The sequence below is a fragment of the Apteryx rowi genome, unplaced genomic scaffold (genome assembly GCF_003343035.1).
Source record: "Apteryx rowi isolate R43461 unplaced genomic scaffold, aptRow1 scaffold_91, whole genome shotgun sequence".
Classification (NCBI taxonomy): domain Eukaryota; kingdom Metazoa; phylum Chordata; class Aves; order Apterygiformes; family Apterygidae; genus Apteryx; species Apteryx rowi.
The window spans coordinates 173,976-195,733 of NW_020451216.1; the positions used below are offsets into that span (position 1 = coordinate 173,976).

Here is a 21,758-nt window from a genome sequence, read left to right on the forward strand (position 1 = left end):
GGTGCCATGGAAGACCTACATCAGAGGATGACAAATACAGGCATATGTCCTTATGTATGTTTGAACAGACACAGCATGGAGATCCATGGGTGGCTGTGTGTCCTGCATGGATGTGAGTGTGGGGTACRCATGCATGTGTGTGTGTGTATGTGTATATATATATATGTATATGTGTATATATATGAATATGTGTACATGCAACATGTAACCTCTGATAACATTTATCTTGCAGCTGGCAAGAAAAAAGCTGGCAGTTCTTGGAAACCAGTGTTCCCCCAGATTTGCAAAGCCAGCCGCCCTCTCGCCCCCTCTGAGGGTGGCTGTCTGGGACRTGGCGTCGCTGGGATGCCGCTGGCGACAGGCGCGAGGGAGGAATGCGAAGTGCGGGCACTTACGGGCCGCGGGGGGCAGCCGGCGGGAGCAGCAGCAGCAGCTGCCTGGGAGAGATAGAGAGCCGACAGCTCCTTCACCGAGGGCGCAGAGGACCTCCCTCGGCCTTGGTGCAGTATGTGGCTAGTGCCGTCTGATACGTCTAAAGACGACCACGTCCTCTCATCTGAAACAGAGACAGACGTGCGTGGTGAGATAGGTGCTGAGGACCTTGAGCGCAAGCAAGGCACGTCGCTTACTGAGGGCTCTGCCAGGAGCCTCTGCCGTTTGCACACCGATTTTTTTTTCTTTTTTTTTTGCATTACCCCGCTAGGTGTGAGCAGGATGCCTCCACCTTGGCCCCCACTGGCACGTACAGAGCTTTGTGCCCATATGAAATGTCTTAGTCCTCCTGGTTAACCAGGGTTGTCATTTCTCTGTTACTGCTGTAAAAACACGAGAAGATTCTCCTTTTATCTGCAGACTTGCATTGCTGCATTCGGACTTAGTGTGGTATTTGCGATGCTTTCTCTTTGAACAATAGGCTCTCCACCCACAAATCCAGCTTTTGCACAGAYGGGGATGGGCTGATGTGCCTTTTAAATACGTGCACGTTGAAAGCACTGCAACAATTCTAACATTCTCTGCCCTCAAATCTCAGCCACCCCAAATCATGAGATTTTATAAACAGCAGACTTATGATTCTTCTCTTTGTTTTCTGGGTTTTGAGTCCTTAAGTTCAGATTTTCAAGCTTTGCTCTGACATACTAAAGGAGCTGTATTTTGTCTTTATTTTAAAGCGACGGCAGCTAATGTCATCTAATAACATGACTCCTGGAGCTGGTGCTTCAAGTGCAGCACTAGTTCCCTCGGGAACCTGAGGATAAACGTCCTAGCTAACACCACCAACAAAAAGACATAGAGATAAGAGCAGAGGGACCCCCATAAGAGTGTAAAAGACTGGCTAGCATATTACTGAAAGGCGCCAAATCCTATGTTTTCTTTTGTCCTTGGTACCAGCTGCTTCTACAGATGCCCAGGCACTTTGACTCAAAACTGAGGCTGGATACCTGGGGATGCAGCTGGAAGCAATACAGATTTAGCTGCCCAAGTCTGCCAGAGGTCACTAGGACATAAGGGGAGGAAACAAAAGAGGAGACTTCCTTAATGCTTGTTTTCTGTAAGTCGCCAGGTAAGGATGGGATTTCTTTCCCTGGCTTCAGTTTGGGATATAAACTACCCTCTCATTATACCAGTTTTTCTCCACTCTGTCACAAGAGCACATGCTTTGACTAGATGCCTGGCTTTTTGAGATGAATGCCACCCTGGAAATTGGGAGGAAAGAGGCAAGGCATCACTGAGACAACCACTTTCATAGGAGCTGGTGTTGATATCTCCTAACACAAACCCACTACCTGCTGGAGAAGGCTTCTCCCTTCAATTGGAGGTTCATAGCCCACATTTGAAGGGGTCCTGCTGTTGCAGAGAGCCATCAGGGTGGATGTGGGCCACCCTGTAAAAAGGGAAAGTGAACTCCTTGGCATGAAGGTACCTTGAATTTCACGGTAATTCCTTGTTTTGGCCATAAGCAGCATTAAAGTATGCGCTGAATTAGCTGTAGAGAGCTTATCAGGGTATCTCTATTTTATGCTATATTGTTGAAATGCCTACTAAAAAGGCAAAAGGCAATCTCAGGCTGGAAACCAGAACGTAGCAAGGGCATGGGGTTTTGCTAAGCCTCTCACTAAGAGCAATGGGGAAAGTGGGGTAGAGGCAGCCTGGCTAGGTTGAAAGCACAGGAAAACCAAGCACAAGTTTCTAGCCTTTCTGGTTGGGAAAACAAACATAAACCTCTGGCAATGGCATGGTAGCACTCGAGGTGGCCACACTCCAAAAAAATACCTCTGTCTTAAAAACTACCTCTAGGACACGGGAGCACTTTGCAGCAGTGCAGGGACAGCAGCATGGGCTGACATGAGTGTAACTGTGCTTAACTGCTTCAGCGCTGAGCAAAGGCAGCCCCTTGTCCCAGAGCCGGGCTGGTGGCATTTAATGGTCCCCTCCAGCCAAGARCAAATAATGCAGCTGAATGAAGATCTGCAGTCGACACAGTGGAAAATAGCACAGCATCAGTGCTGACTATTCCTTCACCCTTCAGCTCAAATGGATGAAAGGCTACAGAGCTCCGGATTTAATGACGGATATAATTAGACAAAAGGCTTTTGCTAAAGCCTTCCCCTTGTTGCTTATTGCTTATTTTGTTTTCTTTTTTTCCCTTTTTGGCATTTTTTGCAGCACGTGGGCTGCTCAAAGCCCTGTGCTTGCTTATCGCTTCTCGCAAAATTGCCTGCCGCAGATAGGGGCTGCTCGAGGCAGCCAGGCGAGGGGCTGCCTCGGCGCTCACGGGAAGCCTGGCCCTTCCACCCGGCTCTGCCTGATGAAACGGGCTGCTGCCACCCTCTGAATTGCTAATTACAGGCAAGAGCAAAACAACAACAGTTTGTTCTGCTAATGAGAAAGTCAGGCTGTAGCGCGTTTGCAGCTAAGGGCACCCAGGCAGCACCCAAAACATCTCAAGAGCTACGAGCACACAGCACCACTGCAAAGGCAGCCCCGGGAGGGAAAGGAGACCGGGCAGGCAGGGAACTTCCCGGCTGAGGATGCTGAAGCAAAACCAAAGGGCATTTTGCAGACTAGGCTAAGGATGTTACTGCCTGATCTGTTGTAGATGAGACTGAGGGCACAGAGACCCAATCTGAGACACTTTTCTGCCCTGATGAGATGAAGGGGTCTGCTGGGATGTTTGGTGTTTGTTACGTGATGAGTGATGCATCCCGCACGATGCTGTTTGATGCCCCAGGGAGCACAAAACCTGATGCTCCAGCCATTAAAGGATCCTCATGAGCAAAAACGGAAGAATACAGTCCCTTAACGCTCCCTCCTGCTGTCCCATCCAAGGCTGGCACCAGGGCCTGATGGCACCTTTATCTGAGGGAAGAATATGGGAGAGGATCCTCCCTGCTGGGCTTCAACAGGGAAACTGCCATTTGTGCCGGGATTTGGCGCCAGATCAATCCGTGCGTTTCATGTGAGGGGCTGCAAATTTAGGCCTGTCTGTTGGAGCAGCTGTCRGTGTTTCTTTGGTTGTTGCCTCGTCCCATGTACTGGCAGCTCAGGGTCGGTTTACAGTCTCTCTGCCCCAGCGGCTGCAGCCTGGGTGAGCAGGGAGGGCTGTGATTCGTGGGGACCCTTTTTAGGAAAAGAGGGTGCGGAGTGACGGCACGGGTCTCTTGGGAGCCCACTATGCCCAAAAAGAGAGAAAAGGAAAGAAAAAGAAAAGAAATCCCAAGGCACTCTTGGGGCCRGAAGAGCTCCGTAATCTCCTCCCAGTGAGCAGAAATGTCCTGATTTTGCAGCATTGTGCATCTGCTCCACAGAGTTTGGGGTCTTCCCTGTGCAGTGGAATAAGCGGCCCTCACGTATTCCCATTGCCAGGCTTGTGCCCAGATTCGCTGCTCAGAGATTTTCACTTGCTAAACTGCAGGACTCTTTGGAAACCCTGAGCTTAAAAATCTGCATAACATCAAACTGGAAAACTCACAGTGGGGGAAAATCATTCATCATATTCATTTGTATTCGCTAATCATTCCTGACAGGGGAGGAAGAAGGGGGAAGGAAGGGGAATAGGGAGGAAGAGACTCTTAAATATTCATCTAAAAATTCAGTCACTTCCTCTGCTGCTGTTGCCCATAAATCACTCAACCGCTCTGTCTCCTGCTGAAGGTAATGTTACAGGTCTCTTCTTACTGAACCGTAACTGTTTTACATCCAACAACCAAATCCCAGCAAGCGGGAAACGAATCACTGACAAAACTCTTCCCTGCTCCTTCCCCCAAGAAATCCCCATCCCTCCAGTAACAGGCAGCTCTGGCTCACTTTGCTTTCTATTTAAACCTCTATATCCCACTGAGAAACAATATTACCCACCTGTTGGTGTCCACCATTTCTGCCGCTGGCCCTCTTTTGTAGACTGGCGCCCACCACCAACCCCACTGAGCTGCCGAACGACTGAGTCACCTATTAAAAAAGGAAGCTGCAAGCTCAGCACCAAACTCCCCGGGCCGCCCGGCCAACCACATGTCATCGGCTTTGCTCCCAAAATCAGCCGCTCTGAGCAAACACAGCTGCTGAGCAAAGCCTTTGTGCCGCYGCGCGCGCCCCACTCCAGACGGCCCGCGAAAAGGGGATTGTGCGGTGGGAACCAGGCTCGCCCGGGGCCGCACGGGCAAGAGGGAAAGGAAAAGTCCAGCGGTGCAAGTTGTGCTGGGGCCTTGCGTGCCCTGTGCCTCGGGGCACAGATGCACGATGCATTCGACTCCCCCGGCCGTGCCATTGCTTGGCCACCGCAGGTCCCAACGCCCAACACCCAAAGGCTGCTAGGAGCAAAGGGACCCACGTCCGGGTGCTTCTTAGCCCTGGGGAAATTAGGGGAGGAAATAGGGGAGGCCTGGTAGGGACTCTGTTTTCCAACTCTTCGCTTATCCTGCTTTTAAATATCCCAAGCCCCAGCCTAACAGCTGCTAGGTGAGCAAGGCCGAGAAGGGATGGAGGCAGACTGACATGGAAATACTTCTGCTTTCTCGGGGTTGTGGCGCTCCGAGCTGGCGTCTTCCCAGGCAGCTGGGGCATTTCAGCTATTCCCTCCTGCCTGGGGCGGGTCGTGAGCTACCCCGAGTCGGATGATCGCAACCCGCAGGGTCCTCTGCTTCAGGGATGCCCCCATCCTCCTCCCTCCACGCAACCCATGTGTGCCGAATCACACCAAGACTKTCCTCTCCTGGCCTTCCCCCCGCCAAAAGGGGCTCCTGAACACTGGTGCCGCCAGTGGAGCTGGGCTGGGGGGATTTGCACGGGTGGGTAAGCGCTCATAAAAGCTGGCTGAGAAACCAGCGCCGCCGCTTAATCCGGCAGCCCGTTGGCAGTGCTCGGTCAGCGGGGAAAGGTTCAAATCTCTGCACCCTCTGCCCGCGCGCTGATGGGCTGGGGCAGCCCCCGGGAGCCGCTCCTGCAGAGTTCCCACCAGCGGGAGGAGATGCTCGGAGGCTGCCCAGGGGCGAGTGGTGCTGGCGAGCATGTGGGCAGTGATGGTCTCAGGAGCGCAGGGTGCAGGTGCGGGCTTGGGGACGGGAAGGCATTTCCGTTTCTGGCCTTGCGACCTGCTCTTGAGGTTCCAGGGAACGTCAAAATGCCAAAATTTCCAAAGGAGGGGGGAAAAGAGTGGAGGAGGCAGTGGCAGGGAGCACCTGCTGGGTCTTGGGCTGCCTCCAGGAAAGAGTGAGGACCAGCAATGCTCTGAAGCGCCCGGGTTCGCGCCGGTGCTCCCTGGCTCCTGGATCAGACTGGGCTCTGTTTGCAAACCACAGTGTTTCCTCTCATTTTCAGTTCCATGAAGGACAACAAGGATCTGAAATTCAAGCTTTTCTTGCCAGGGACTGGCCAACTATGTGGGAGACTAGCAATCATAAACACCACCTTTTTTAAAAAAAWAATAATAATAATAACCTACTTTTTGATCATTTGGGTCTAAATCTCTCTCTCTTTTTTTTTTTTTTGGTATAATTGCATGAGTAGGAAACAAACCTTAAAAGTGAAAAACTGAGATTTTCACAAATTCAGCTAACCATCTCAGGTTTAAGAATACCACTGGTTATAGTCAGATTTCTAACAAAAATGGTATGGATCAACAACACTTTTTTTCTGATTCCAAACTTCCATGAGTAGATCTTGTCCTTTCAAATAAGTTTGGACAATGATGTCTAGTACAATAGATCTCTGATCTGGAGGTGGGGGACAYCTCTCGTACAGATCATAAATAAAATTACTAATGCACATCCAAAAAATACAAACCACTCTCTTTTAGACTACTTAAAGAAAGATTTTGCAGAGTCTGCAAGCCATATGTTGCAATTATGTGAACAGCGCTGGCACATAGAGCTAACATATGAATTCGAAAATGGTAAACTGTCTGCAGTGAAAAGTGCCAGAACCAGAGGAAGGTGCTACGCAAATAAGTACAATAAAATAAYGCAACCAAAGAGCAGCTGCGGTGAAGAGGAAATGAGATTTAAAATATTATTTCATGCTTTAGGGATTGTTTACTAAATTCTAGCCAAACAATTAACATTTTTCTTGTGTATAAAGTCACATTTGCAAATCTGGGGAAGGAAAATACAGCTACTGAAGACTGTCTTCTTTCCAGCACTAGACTTTTAAAATAAAATCTCTTTACAATTTCCATCACCTGTAAACTGATGGTTCATGGTCTTTAGTCACTTCTGCAAGCTTTTTTGACCCCTTAGCGCCAGCTGGACTTTCCTGTGCAGGGGGGATGTCACCAACCCCAGGTACTTTAAACAGCTCCAGAGGAGACTCAGGAATATTGAGCCTCAGGCAGAGACGAGTATCTGCCCCGAGGCAGTTCAGGGCTATTTTTGGACTTTGAAAAAATCCAGGAATGTGCAAGACACTATTCCTGGTATACAAAAAAATGCCAAGAAGCTTCACCAAGTGACAGCTGTCGGTGGCATTGCTGGCTGAGGACGGCCTTCCTGAGTGGGCCAGCTGGTGTTTGGTCGTCTCTCCTTGGAGAGGACCTTAAGCATCACCCAGGGCAGCTCCCCGACGTCTGGGATACAAAGAGACTAGACAAGGCGGACGCGGCCCCCACTGCCAGCTTGGAATTGCCTCTTTCTCCATCTCTCCCTGCTGTCTGCAACAGGTTAATAAATGCTGAGCGGACGTTTAATAAATTGTTCCCCCAGGMAGCGTACAGCTGGGGATCTTGGAGCCCAGCGCTGCCCTCCGACATGCTGAGGATCATGTATCACACCCTGCTCATGCTGGCACCGTTCTCGTAATGTCCAGTAACTCTTTATCTATTATTTGTACAGGGAGTTTTCACTGAAATGATGATAAACACATGTGCTTGCCACATAACAAGAGCTGTTCCTATTTCTCTGCCTCTCAGTTTCACCSAGCCCTGAATGCAGGTCGCAGTTTTAGCCCCAGCCCGCTGCAGCRCCGGGCGCTCTACCTGCTCCCGTCGACCTCAGCATCTCGGACCCTGCAGACCCAGCCAAGCGCCGGGCAACAATTTGCGATAGCGGCTTCCCCCACCCCTTTAAAAAAAAACTAGAAAAAGCGACACAGAGCTGTCCACCGAAATAACCTCTCCTGGGGAAAGGGCTTTTTGGCGTGCCGGGAATACCAAGCCTTTTAAGGGAAGCCCTCTCTGACCACCGCCGAGCGATACCTTGGGAATGTCAGCGCGGCCATGAACATTGCAAGCATCGCTGACTGCATGTCCTGTGCATGGCTGAGACAAGGAGGAAAGCCAGTGGGAAAAGGAGTGAGGAATGCCAGCAGCAGGGCTGCAACATGGATTTTTAATCATTTTTTTATCACGCTGTGGCATTTGCAGGAGTCAAGGGGGGGAGCTGCACTAAGTGGGGGACTGCATCCGCACCGCATTTGAAGGATCTCTGAGGAACTGTTGAGACCCTGCCCTTGTTTTCTCTTCTTATCATGGAGTTTTCAATCTATTGTCAACTCTTTGTCATTTACAGCCMAAAAATGTTAATACTCTTTTAGAAGAAACAGCCACAGCCAGAAAAAAAAAAAAGCAGTATTTTTCAAAGAGAAAACCCTAACCCACTTGTAGTGACTGAGTTCCTCCAGCTTTTCYGTTTGTCTCTAAATGAGGCAAACTGCCACTGAGAATATGGGGGAGGAGAGAAACAGCTAACTTCAAAAGAATAAAATACCATTTTGTACAGTACTTCATGCAAAAACGTCTACTACCGTGTTCAGACCCAGACCCAGGTTTTTTGCCAGTGYGGAAGTATTTTATCCTCCTTGACAACAGGGCTAGGGCATCCTGGCCCAGTTTCCCATGAAGGAGGCTTCTGTATCCTGTGAAATGCTGTGCCTGTTCAAGGGCCAAATAGCCCTTGAACCGCACCTGTCTCATGACATTAGCATGGGTTTTGCATGTAAACCCAAAACTTTTCAGAAAAGAACTAGAGAAGATCTTGTAGGACTAGAGAAGATCTTGTTCCAGGAATAAAACTATTCTAAGTCCGATGGGCATGAATGTGTGTCCTAGGAAATTCCACCCTTGCTAGATCCTTTAATTGCCACTAATGGATTATCTGCAATTTTGCCTGGCAAGAACAAGGGTTTTCATATTTTGCCTCTTCTCAAGAAGTGGCATCTGTACCTGAGAGACCAGCTCTASCTCTCTTTCCCCATATCTTTTTTTTCTAATAAAAACCTGAACCTACTTCAGATATTTTCCGGCAAAAATTTGGGTGAAAATTAAAGAATGAGAGGGAAGTGGGGGAAGTCACAGAACCCTGTTGTTCTTATAGCAATCAGGARAACGTGTGTCTCAGAAGGAAACACTAACAACCACTGAATACATGAGCAGAAAAATCCTGCTTTCAGCTCAGGCTGTTGGGGCCAGGCACTTGCACAGGGACAGTGACAGAATCAGGAGATAGACCTGGCGTCCTGACTCTTGGTGGCCCRTGGGGCCTCTTGGCCATGACGCAGACCTTAGAGCTAACTGGCTTCAGCAAACCCGTAATCAGGTATGAGACAGGTTTCTGCTCCACCCTACAGAGCTGTGCAGGTTTTTGGAGCCGTCTTTCCATACGTGAACAGAAATAGGAAGAGGTATGACCATTTTAATGCTGTTAACCTGGCAGACCTCTGGGCACTCCTGAAGACCTTTATCTGGCTGGACAAGTAAGCGGGAATAACAAAAGGGTTTCAAYAAGCGAGTGTGACTGGTCCTGAGCAATTTTTCTCCCCTTGTCTTGGGCAGGGACTCTGTTTCCCTCCTGGAGCAGAGCACATGGATGATGCTCAGGGACCTAAACACATTTCTCACTTTTCCCTTKACCCTGGAGAGAAGAAATTCCTGAACAAATCCTAGCCTGCCTCCTAGTCCCTAGGGATGTAAGAAGGAGCAAGAGTCATTTCCCCCTGAAGARTCCCCATTTCATTGCCTACTGCGTTGTGACCAGTCCTGATATTGATTTTGATCTGGAAGAAGTTTCCCCCTCGCCCCTATAGTGTCTGTCTGGCTTAGACCCTCTACCCTGTTCCTGGCCGCAGAGTCCCAGTAACTCACAGCACCTCAGGGGGAGAGAGAAGAAGCTGAGGATCTGGCCTCATGAATTTAAGTCTCAAAGCTAGAAACTTGAATGTTTTGGGGCAGGGGAGAATCACCCATGTACAAAGCTCTGCACCCACTTTGAACATGCCCAAACACCCGAGACAACAGTGCTCAACTAGACAGAAGCCACAACCCATGGTGCAGAGAGAAAGTATCTTCTGTARTACAGACTGGGATTTACCAAGCTCTGGACCAAAAAAATCCTCTGCTTTCCACGAGCTGCAAATGCCTCTTTCATACTACGAGGCACCGAGCGTCCTCATTTGCCCTGTATTTTAACATCAGTCCAAGGTTCATGTTCATGCAACACTTCACCCCATGCTAACCTACCCCAAAATTACTTACAGAGAGGTCTCAGTAGTCCCGATAGTTGTGTCGCACTGTAGGCAGTCCCAGTGGAAATCTRTGTGAAACTCAGGGCCAGGCAGCCTGTAGTGTATCCTATGGGGAGCCCTGCTCCGCTGTCCTCACCCTCGATCCTGTTCACTGGCTCTCRGTGGTCTCGGGCAGCTGGTTTTATCACCGAGCACTGGGCTATGTTGAGAGGATGAACCACATGGTCTATTTTTAGGGAAGAGTGTAGCTGCTATCCCATCAGGCTGAGTCAATCATGAGTTCTCGCAGTCCTACACAGTGGTGGGGAAAGTCTTGGGGCCTGGCTTATTTTCAGAACTTATTCATTCAAAATACCCCTTCTGTAATTCAGTATGGGACTGGGGATGCTTCCAAGCGATGGTGCAAGCGGCAGAGGCATTTCCCTGACTCACTGTCATGACCTTAGGCTGTGATTACCGCYGCTTGGCTCCCTTTGGCTCCTATAACAGCCAAAGTTTTAAGAGAAAAGCCGGGAAGGTGGCAGGTATTAGTTACATTTTCTGGTTCCTTATTTCTTTTCCAATACAAGTGTTTTAGAACATGTAGGTTTAGGAAAGAGAAAGCAAAATGAAATATGTGTACAAAGAAGGACAAACAAGCTACTTGCTTCATGATGCTAAATCATAAAGCAAGGAGTTTCTCTCATTAAAAAAGCATTTCTTGTTCATTGAGTTTATAGATGTATACACCCATATATGCATATTTGCACACTTGCCTTTCATTTTTGGAAAAAGACTCTTTGGATAAACACCCACAGCAGCTATTATTTCCCTCACTGAGGCAAGAGCACCACTAGACGTGCCGTCTGGGAGCATAACCTGTCAGCAAGCTGCGACCAGGCAGGAATCACCTCCTTCCTTGCACTCCCTTCCTCCGTTAATGGTGCGGCACTGCAGGGAGGTGCTTTAGCCAGTGTTTGGAGAGGGGATAATAATAAAGCGCTGAGCCCCAGAAGGCTCTTGATATCCTCAAATCTCAGTTGGGCAATGGATGCTATTTTTAGCAATTTAATGGCTTGTGCAACTGTGTGACAGTGCTTGGGACCCTGGCCTGGCCCTGTTAATTTACAAATACAGCCACAGCGAATGGCTTGGAGAACTGGGGCTTATTTTAACAGTCATTTTATTTTAACATCTTTACAAGACCGGGATASCCATTTGGCCAAGGGCAGGAGAACCCAGTCTGAATCAGACCCTGTTGCTCTCTCTTTCAGTTACTTTTTGGACACCTTTAGGGAGCTTAAGCTTGAGTAAACCACTATGGGACGATGGACGGAGATGTGGCTTTGCTGTGTCAGTACCAGAAGAGTAAATACAGATGCCATCATCGCCTGGAATAAAGCACGCGTTCGGAGGTGCTTARAATCGTGAAACACGGTGGCAACGGCAAGACACCCATGTTCAGTCCCATCCTGTTTGTACCCTGCCAGGCAATGCACATGCACCACAGCACCCAAAACTGGCCATTCCCAATGCCAGACAACATGGGCCTATTCCCAGTATCTACACTGCATTTGTGGGGGAGAGAGTTTAGCTGCAAAGAGCTGTGCTGAACCAGACATATCTGTTTTAGATAGTAGCACAGAAGCCACCTTAGCCTTCCCGTGCCCCGATGCACCATCAGTAACGGGGGGTGAGGGTACTTCCTTCGTTCACCCCAAGCTCTTTCTGCCTCTCTTCAACGTGTTTGTATGGCACCTAGTGTGGGGAGGCCTTTGTTTCAGCTGGGCTCATTGGCACCCTGGTCACACGAAGATCTCAGCAGCGTTGTGCTGAGGAGGTGAAGAGGGATCCTGGTTCCCAAAGGGACTCTGTGCTCTTTGCTCCAGAGGGCCAAGCAGCTCATGGGTGCCAATTTTCCAGTTTGAGATTTTGTGTTTCTTGGTTCCCTCCCACTGAATACTATTGTGAAAGATTTATGGAGGGTGTTAGGGAGGGCCACAAGGATCCTCCTGCCTTCCCTGCGAGTCTCCAGGCATCACTCTCTGGAGAGGACRCTACATGTCAGTGAGGCTACAGATCCGCATGCCACAGGGAGGTTTCCCCTTCAAAATCACATCACATCCAGCATGCATTGAATGGCATCGTGTCACATCACATCACATCCAGCTCTAGATGACCATCTGCTTTCATCAGGCCTCCTGAAAGGGCCCAGCTCCTCCCCACAGTAATAGCCTGGYTCCTTTAGATATGCCAGGCAATGAATTACTGGCCCCCCGCTGAGGTGAGAGTCTCTGCTAAGCCCTGCATCGAGAAAGACTATCACCCCTGCCTCTGAAATAGTCTCTTTTTCCTTTGTTGCTTCTTTCAATACATGAGGATCACAGAAAAGAGCTAAATTAGACTGAAATTTAACCATCCAYAGGAAAAAAAATGCGGCTGCTCTTGTTACTACTGCATGCCAAGGAGGAGACTGTACAAGGGGTAAGGGTCGGATGCAAGCAAGGCGCTGCTAACAGTCAAAGAGGTGCAGCCCGAAGTGCCCCAGGCTGAGCATATCCAGCTGATGCAGCRCAGGAAAGTGAAGGATGTTGTTAGGCAGATGATAGACAGGTCCTTGATTGCCAGCCAAGCTGTGAGTCAGAGGGCTGGGAATGGCAAGTGTTGTCATATGCACCCGCTCAGGTGGCAGGGTTATTCATGAACAGGGTGGCAGGGGAGAGTCAGCAAACACAGCAGCAGGCAAGGAGCAACACGCACAGCAGAGCGGGTCTTATTTATTTCATAGGGGTGGAAGGACACAGAGGCAGGAGGTGAAGGGCAGTGCACATCAGCGCAGTTAGCAGCTCCCAATGGTCATGCATACAGTGTCCTTGGGACATGTGTGTGTCTGGCAGGAACGCATAGGGCACATCCATCCATCCATGTGGCTCTCTCTCTTCATCTGCAATGCATATTTGTCCGTCTGTTTGTCTAGCTATACCACACAACATACATGCACATGACTGGTGGTCTGTGTCATGCATTCATACTCATGGTACCTCTCTCTCTGTCTGTCCATCTCCCTTGCCCTCTGTGGAGGTCCTGATCCTGCTATGGGCTGTGTCTTCCATGTGTGCTCCTGTCAGTGTCTTGCAAGCATCTGCCTCAGCTCCTCAATTTCCCCAGGAGCACTCCCATGCCAGCGTGCAAGATCTGAGCTACCTGACAGGTCTACAAAGCCCCCAGGGAGGTGTTTTTCTCCTCCTGTCTGGAAGACTGCAACTTATTAGAAAGCAGGAAAGGGCCTGAAAAAAATCAATTGGGCATTGAGTCTTTCTGAGAAGCACCAGGAGTGTGACAGGAAGAAAGAGCGTGCAGGGAGAAATAAGCAGCCCAAGGGATGCGAGTCTCTGTAGCGGAGCGTAGCTCTGCGCCCTCACCCGAGACCAGGCTGACACCTCCCAGGTGCCGAGAATAGAAGACAACAAGAGCTCAGCAGGGGAAAGGCTCTTTAGGTTAGATCAGACGAGAGGTCTCTGTTATGCATGCAGAGACTAGGACTTTCGGGAAAAGCCAGACAAYGGGACTAATTTATCTGTTTTGATTCCTGCTGCCTGTAATTGTTCATTGTTCAGGCAGGGCAGGGCTGGGAGTGAGCGGAGGGTGATCAGTCCCACACGATGGAGAGAGGCACTGGTCCTGCCCTTGGCGACCGTGTGGGAATGGCAGGGCTATGAACCTTTATACGTTCCCACAGCAGCCCATAAAAGCTGCTTGTGACCCCTGGACCCCTGACTGGCTGTCACAGGAGGCTGGAGAAGGTGCAAGGGGAAGGAATCTGCTRCTGGCTTGTTTTTGCCCCATTTTTTGGGGGGGAAACAGGATGCTTTAGTCGGGGGGGGGAGGCAGATGGATCCCATCTTTAAAACCACAAGTTTTCTTCCTGGCTGAAGCGGGGAGGCATGAACCACTGAGAGCTGGATGGATTAGCTCGTTACAGGAGACCCAACATTCAATTCCCTCTTGTCACGCTCATGCAAAGACACTACTGAAAGGGAAATGAGCTTTTGAGAATGATTTCTAACTGCAGGAGCCTGTATCACTGCGAGTGCCAGAGCTGCCTCGAACTCAGAGCCACCTGGGACTTTTCTCTTAAATCAAGGGGGTTCCCTGGTACTGGCTGCCGGGGCCCAGGCTGTGGGGAGACCACAGGTGACAACCTCCCTCTGTCTCTGGGTGTCCGGCAGCTGCTGTAACGGCGGCGTACAGACTGAGGTCGGGGTTGGGACTGAAGGGAGATGACTTCGTCGTCGCTAGATGGCACCGCACCCCCTTGCAGGAGAAGCTGCAGGTGCTGCAGCAGGCGGGGGAAGCCAGCCATCCCATGCCAAGTGAGCATTGCAATCGAACGCGGCTCTCCCCGCATCGGGGACAGGGGAGCCAACCGCGAAAGACAGGCAGTGGGTTGTTTCTGTGCTCTCCTTCGCTGCCTCTCCTCTCTGGGCTTCGGAAAATCCCCATGGGTAGAGTTTCAAATGAATGCAGAACAGCGAGGGGGAAGGGRAGGAGGGAATTAAATGCGTTTTGGAGGCAGCTCTGTAATTTGTAGTCGCGTCAGACTCCCATTTTATCTTTGCAYGGCACTGAGGTAACATCCTCGTGTGCCCTTCAGCTGAAAGCACTGAATAATGGAGCTATATTAATACACGCATGCAGAAGCGTATATATGTGTGTGAGCCRGGGGAATGGCATGCACACACGCAAGCCCCTCTCTTCTGTTTCTTGGCTGCGATTCTCATCTCCCTCGTTGCCAAAATTCATCTAGTAGTTGTTAATTTTTAAATCCAGTGTGCTCAAGAGACTGCACCTACAGTAAATTAGCTGATGTCTTCTGCTGTTTAATATTAAAGGACTCAAGCTTTCCACCATTTCCCTTTGGGAAAATGGTTYCTTGATTTACCACCTTCCTTCTTAGGAAGTATTTTGCTATACTGTGCAAATCTTCCACTGCACAATTTAATCCCATTACTGCTAACTATAGCCTCTTGGATCCTTTTAATCAGTGATGTCCTTCGTGACAGCTTCCTCCAGATCATCTGGGAGCCTCGGCGTGGCTGGGGATGTTGCCTGGTGGGTGATGGTTTAGCTGCCTGGAAGTTGGGCTTTCTAAAGGTGTGTAGTCAGCCTTTCCCTCTGAGCAGTGCTCAGGACTCCCTCAGTGTCCTGGAGATGACTGAGCTGTGTCTGGATGGAGGTACAGCAGCTGATGCTTTGACTGCACATGTCATTATTCAGCAGTGAACCATTGCACGGACATGCATTTGCTGATAAGCCAAATGCCAGGCAGCAGAGCTGTGTTGTACACTGTCAAGCTGCTGTCGTCCGTACCACTGAGGCCCAAACTAGAGCCTGAGAAATGTCTTCTGTGCTTAACTTTATAACAACATGTGGCTTCAAAGCACCCAGCACACTGCCTTCCCTGTTCCACGTCACTGTATCAGCTGGGCGTCCTGGGAAAAGGCCTGTGGGACTGTCCCTGGGAGATGTCAAGGAGGCTCCTGTAGCAGACCTGTGCTACTCACTGCTGGGCACGTGGAGTACTGATCCCTCTCTAACTCCATGTGAATGACCAGTCAGAGCTCATGTTTAGGTTTGGACAAGTCTTGTCCCAGAGGAGATATGGGACAGCTCGTTCCTGGACATCTTCAGGAAACATTGCAAGTCCTGTCTCCGAGCAGATCCAGAGTTTGCATCAGAGGTAGCTGTTGTGTTCCCAGTACCCTTCCTGGCTGCGTTTGCCTCTCCAAAAGGACCCCACACACCAAGTGGAGTCTAGCCCTACCAAAGCAGTGGTGCCAGGGATGATATGAAGTCTTTGCTATTGCAATGGCTTTGACTCAGGGACTAGAGAACAGTGCAAAGCGCTAAGATAGACAGTGATTCATCATTCATCAACCAGAGAAAAAGATGTCCCTAATGGTGTAAAAGGAACAAGGCAGCTAATACCGTGACMCTGTTTAGCAAGATAGCATGGTGACTTCACATGTTTTGATATTAAAAAAAAGCAACATCAACTCTGTGGAAACTTTAGGTCCTTCATCTACCTATGTACTCATATGAGATACTTATTTCCCATATAGTTGTGTAATTAAATACAGCGTCTCAATTCCAGGCAGCATGTGATTTTTTTTCTTGTGTGAAAGAAAAGGAAGAAATGGAAAGGAAAAAGAAAAACCCTAGACAGCTGGATACGGGATCCCCGGATTCCAGATCGAGGTCCAAAGCAGGCAGGGTGGTCCCCTTTGTCCCAAATCCAGCCATTATGGGACTACAAGAGAGTTTTTTCTTTTTTGTCCCAAATCTGTGAAACATTCCTGGCAGTGAGTTTTGGTAAAATTCAACCCTTTCCCACGCAAGGCTTCAGCTTGGATATCTCACTGTTCACAGATGCCTCTTGCCTTGAAATATCCCTGACCTGCTGTAGTGCCAATGATATCATATCATTAGGGATCACTTACATATCCTATCTGGAGCCAAGGATGGTGTCTCATACACTGCTGCTGCCAAATTCAAAAAGGAGTCCAGCCAGACTCCTCAGTTAGGTACAAAGAAGCCTCTCCCTTTCTCACCCTCAGGACTGAAGTGCAGGGAGAAATTACTCATCCCAAACTAAACATGGATGTGTTTCTGCCCTTGTGTTTGATACGAACTATTTTTAAATGCTGGAATAATAGCACAGGGAGAGTCAACATGGCTCTGTGKACTCATCAGTGGCCCAGACCTGAGCTGCTTTGGGATTTGCCAGCTCTGTGCAATGGGTGGATCAGCCCGTTTAGGGCTGGAAGGAGTACAGCTGCATTTATGTGGCCGTCTGCTCTCCTCATTGCACTCCCTATCCTCGGCTGCACTCCTGCACAGCCGTCCCTGGGAGTACCCGTGTGAACATGCAGACAGGGCCAGAATCGCTCTGCCAGTCTCCACTCTCCATTACAGGTTAGGTGGGAAATACAGCTCCCCCCATGGACCAAAGATGCCCCTTCCCAGTTGCAACTACAGAGCTGGCACTAGAGTGGCGATGATGACCAGGAACCAAAATAAATCCAACTCACAGTTTCTGCCCGTGGCCGAGTCAAAGGCTGTCTCTGGCAGTGTGGAGATGATCGCCTGTCTGTTGCTGGCGATCTTCCCTTCCTGTGCAGGAATGACAACAGGTAAACAGTTAGATTCCCATAAACAGAGGAGAGGAACCAAGCAAAGCCCCAGTGTGGGGAAGGCAACTGCACCAGAAGGTTTCCAGAGGTGAAAGTGGCCCTTATGTTGCCTCCATGTATTGGGCTTGGTTTAGCCTTTCTCCCTATAGACCTAACCATGGCCTTGGCTTTGCTGTGTTCTCTCCAAGCACAGTGCTTCACAGGCCTTTGGGCATGGCGTCCCTCTCTTTACAGAGAGAAGCAGTAATTTCTCTAACCACCTAAGATTTTCAGGTCACCGTTGCTTCTTTCTCTTTCTGGGTCAGGTTTATCCTTTTATTTCCTTTACCGGTCCCCAAAACAATTTCAGTTTCTCAAGCCCAGTAATGATCAAAGTTGTCCTTCACTGCATCCCTCGTGAAGCAACCAGACCCTCCTGTGGAGCAGTAATCACTGGGGCAATACCATACAGCAGTGAGATGGGTCTGGCCATGTCAGACAGGATCTTGCCCAGAATTAATATTCCTGATGATAATGACTTCATGGGACTCTCTTGTTTGCTTGATGTAGGTCCCTGTAGGTCTCTCTCCCATGTAGATGTCCACTCCTACTAATTCCTTCACTCCAGGGGTCTTGGATCACTCTCCTGTCATGTTTACTAAGACAAGGGCTGCAGACCACAGACCTGTGTGTGCTTGCAGGTGATGTCCTTTTTGCTCACGGCTCACAAGAGAACAGGGAGACAGATGCTGCGCAGCCTCAGTTAAGTGCCTGTCCTCAGGGGCACCCTGAATACGTTCCTCCCACCCCATTTCCCGGTTATTAGAGGAGGCATCGTTGCAAGGAATAGTCTGTTGAAAATATGACCTGTGCTCCTGATAACAGACAGCATTAAATCACTCAGAGCTGGATGGGATTAGAGATAAACTATATCTGAGCACAGAAAGAAAAAAGGATGTTTGGAGTGAGAGGACTGGGTCAAGGAAATGTGTTGTTGTGTGTGATTAAAGTAACAGGGCTGGAAGGTAGCTTAAGCTGTAGATGGCATTATCAATTTGTTCTTGCTGGTAGATGTTGCCTGATTCCAGACAATGTTGGCTGCTTGCATGAACTGACACCATTTCCATCTTGTTCGGTGCTTTATTATTTAACAGTAGAGTCAAGTCTGTCTTTCACTCTTCACAGCAAGTAGTACCCTTGTTCCACTGGACACTGTGGTGTTACAGAACCTGGTGCAAGGGAGACCCAGCATGTGTTTGGAGACCTGGTGATGTGTCTGCCAGCTTTTAACAGCTTAGGAAGAGGGGTACCCTCCATGCCACAGGGAGGCAATGTGCAAAGGGGCCAGTTTTTGGTGGTAGGCTCTCCTGCTCACCTCCACAAACACCTACGAGCATCCTGATGGGCAGCTCTGGTATCACAACACAGGTCCCTATTAAAACTGTCTCTCTTCCCCTAGCTATGGTTGCCATTACACAGGGCTGCTCTCAAGCCCAGGGGAAACAGTGAATGGTGAACCACCACCATGAAGCACAACCATTTATAAGGATGACTCTGGATACCCAAAGAAAATAGATTTTGGGGGAGTTTTGGAAGAAGAGCACTCACTAACCTTTGCTGCAGACTCTTTCCACGTGATGGTGGCAGGACTCCATTGTGCCTTCCTCTGGTTGCCCTGAAGAGATGAAGGGAAGGATGCATCTTTACACGGTTTGCTCTCCCTGCTCAGGGGCTGGATTGTTGCCGTGATCGTAGTGTCAGCTTCCCTCTTCCTCAAGATGCCTTTGGGAGATGCTGTCTTGAGTGGAGCAAAAGATAAAGTCTTACTCCTTGGGGTGGCTTTAGGGGTATCAAAGCTGGTCAGGAGCCCTCTGAGATTCCTCCTTGTTGGGCTGATGTTATGCACGGGAAGGTCCTCCATGGACTTGCTCCTGGACACGTCATTGAGATGGTTTTGAGATAAAGCACATTTTTTCCCCATTGGATTGACATTAGCCTGTGATAGATATCTTCTCTCCATGAGCTTAAAAAAAAAGAACAAAACTCATCAAAATAGGCTCGTATCTAACTACCACAAGAAATCCACTACAGTTTTAATTTCCTACTCTTCTACTGCAAGCATCACATCTGCTACCATTTTAACTCTTAGAGATGAAAGAGTGTCCTGTCACTTTCTGATCTATGTTCCCTGGAGTAAATCACAGGGACATGATCTAAAAACACTCTAGACCTTTCTGAACTGTGGCAGAAGTTTCTGTCTTTCCTTTTTCCTATGTGTCTCTCTGATTTCTTCATGGTCATGTAAGCAAGCTTTAGAGTAGAAAAAGTGTTACCACTGGTTGTCTTCCCTCTTGGGTCAGAGCTGTGAGCTAAATCTACTCATGAACTTGATATCTAAGTCCCATTACAATCAAAAGAAACAGGAAAGTGATTTCCTTACCCTAGGGTATACAGTTGCCTTTAGTAGCTGCTTAGTGTCATTTGAGATGCATAAGGTGTGTTGACAACCCACACAGCCTCCAGCTGCTGCTGCAGCAGGGCAGAGGTGTCCCAGTTGTCACATCTGTCAGCCCAGTATGGATGTCTAGGTGCTTTAATATCTTTGGGTGCCTTCCTTTCAAGCTGAATACTTCCTTCATTTTCTAACCACCAAATCCTCCGTCAGRTCCTAAACCTTTGAGGGCCTTCCATAATGCTCCGCCCCATGATTTATTCAGTCCAGAACAATCTGAAGGTTATAAAAGAAGCTTTCATCCCATTATGGAACATCTTTTCTGTGTGAGTTCAAGTGGATATGTTACAGGGAGGCAAATTCTGATCTGCCCTGAGATATCCTCAGAACAGCACCTGCAATTGAAAAAAAAGTGCTGCTTTTTTTGTCTCTAATTGCTAAGAACTGGAACATTCTGCTGGTGGGATGTGCTCTGTCGACTCATCTGAGCCTTTGGCTCTCACCTTAGGGTGTTCTTGCTTTGACATGTTGCTTTCACAGTCCAGGATGCTCTGGTACCTGCAGGGGAGACAGGAGAGAGAAGCTTAAACCCTTTTTAGCCACGGCATTTAGGAAACACTTTCCTCCCCTCCCTCCCCCCATAGTGGACAGGATCTTTCTGTCTTCCTCTATCCTCTGGAAAATATTAGGCCCAACTGACTTCAAAGGCAGTCTCTAAGGGTGAGAGAGATGTGAAAAATCCTCCAAAGAGACCTGACTTTAAATCTAATGGGTTAGATCAATGCAGTGTCACTGAATCCAATGTGAGCCCTCCCCTCCTCCTCCCATGCTCTGAGGTCAGTGCAGACACGTCCCTGGAGCACACCATCTCCCCAGTGGTGGAGGGCAGAGGATCTGCTGGGGGGTGTATTGGTTGAAAGCGGTGTCTTACTGCATTTGGTGATACAAGGCTTGCGTCCAAAGTCAGGCTTTCCAGAAGGTCGATGTGTTAATTTATTTAGCTTTAACACAATATTAAGGGGTTTATCAAGTCAGTGACTGCCTACCATAACAGCAGTGACAAGTGAGACCGCTGCAGAAGGAAGGAAACCAACTTCCTTCTCTTCCTTGCCGTGGGTGGTACACCATCAGCTCTCTCTAAGGACTCCAGTCAGATAGATGACTTTTACAGCGAAAACTGACTAAGTTCAAGATATTCAGAACTAAGCTGTCCCTAGCGGAAGTTCAAGAGACAGTCTTGACAGCTGCTCTTTCACCCCTATGTTAAGTGAGATGAACCACCGGTACAGTTGCTAATCTTATTTGTTTCGCTCTTGGCAGTGTTGTGGTCTGATCTCAGTTATGGGTTGTAATCGAAAGGGAAATTGTCCCTTAAAGGGCTTGGGTTGAAATATGACTCTCCCTGGAGTATTTTGGTTTGAAGCGGCTGATTAGAAACTGGGAGGGGATGAGAAGTCTACGTCTCTCTTGTCCCCTCACAAGCACCTCTCTCCAAAGTTTGCTGTTTTCCCTTGTGGCACCTTAGAGACTATCAGTATTAAAAGCTTTAATTTCCCACCTGGGATCACTCCAGTCATCAGGGTTGAGGGAAAATTCTTCTWTGTGTCATTGCATTTGGGTAGTTTTGTCAAGTAGGTCTGGCTTTTAAATCAGGACTGGTCTACCGTGACTAAATAATGTGTAAATAATATATAATAGCTAGAGGCACTTAAGGCAGAAAAGTACCTGCCTCTAGCTTAAGACCTGACATGCTAGGGTGCTTTCCTTGGGAAAGACCTTATCTGAGTGAGATCCATCTGTTATGGAGGTGGGAGAGGGAAGAGCCCACCCTGGAAACCCCCAGATCTGATCGCAGATTAAACACTCACCTGGCAACCAGTTCAGAGACAGACACGGATTTTCTCAGAGGAACTGCTCTGAGCTCTGGATGGCTGCTTGGGGAACGGCACAGAACAGGGAAGGACTGAGCCGGCCTCAGCTTCTCAGCTTTGTCCATGTTCTCTGGCTGCTGGCATCAGAGCAAGAGAGCAGAGAGGTCCTGGATGGAAAGACCCAGGGAGAAAAGGCCAACATTTACTGCATCCATCTCCCCTCACAGGGAGGGTGCAGAAGGACTATGGGACAAATTCTGTCTTTGCTGATATATCTGCAAATCTCATCAAATAAGCTCACTTTTAAAAAGTAAAATGGGGTTAAAGGAGATGCTATTT

General features: G+C 48.8%; 1 protein-coding gene across 2 annotated transcripts in view; it reads right to left on the bottom strand.

Annotated features, from left to right (window-relative positions):
* The window catches only part of XIRP1 (xin actin binding repeat containing 1), a 34,048-nt gene extending 12,504 nt beyond the window's left edge, over window positions 1–21,544 (bottom strand). The window contains exons 1-5 of one of the 2 annotated variants that reach the window (XM_026091588.1): window positions 21,417–21,544; window positions 20,052–20,106; window positions 18,709–19,119; window positions 17,016–17,097; window positions 396–556 (exon numbers count right to left, since the gene is read on the bottom strand). In XM_026091588.1, the coding sequence (XP_025947373.1) occupies window positions 396–556; window positions 17,016–17,097; window positions 18,709–19,119; window positions 20,052–20,106; window positions 21,417–21,544 (837 nt within the window). Of the gene's footprint in view, window positions 1–365; window positions 557–17,015; window positions 17,098–18,708; window positions 19,120–20,051; window positions 20,107–21,416 lie in introns of both variants that reach the window. The other variant, XM_026091587.1, reaches the window with a different exon arrangement.
* Between the last annotated feature and the right edge of the window lie 214 nt (window positions 21,545–21,758).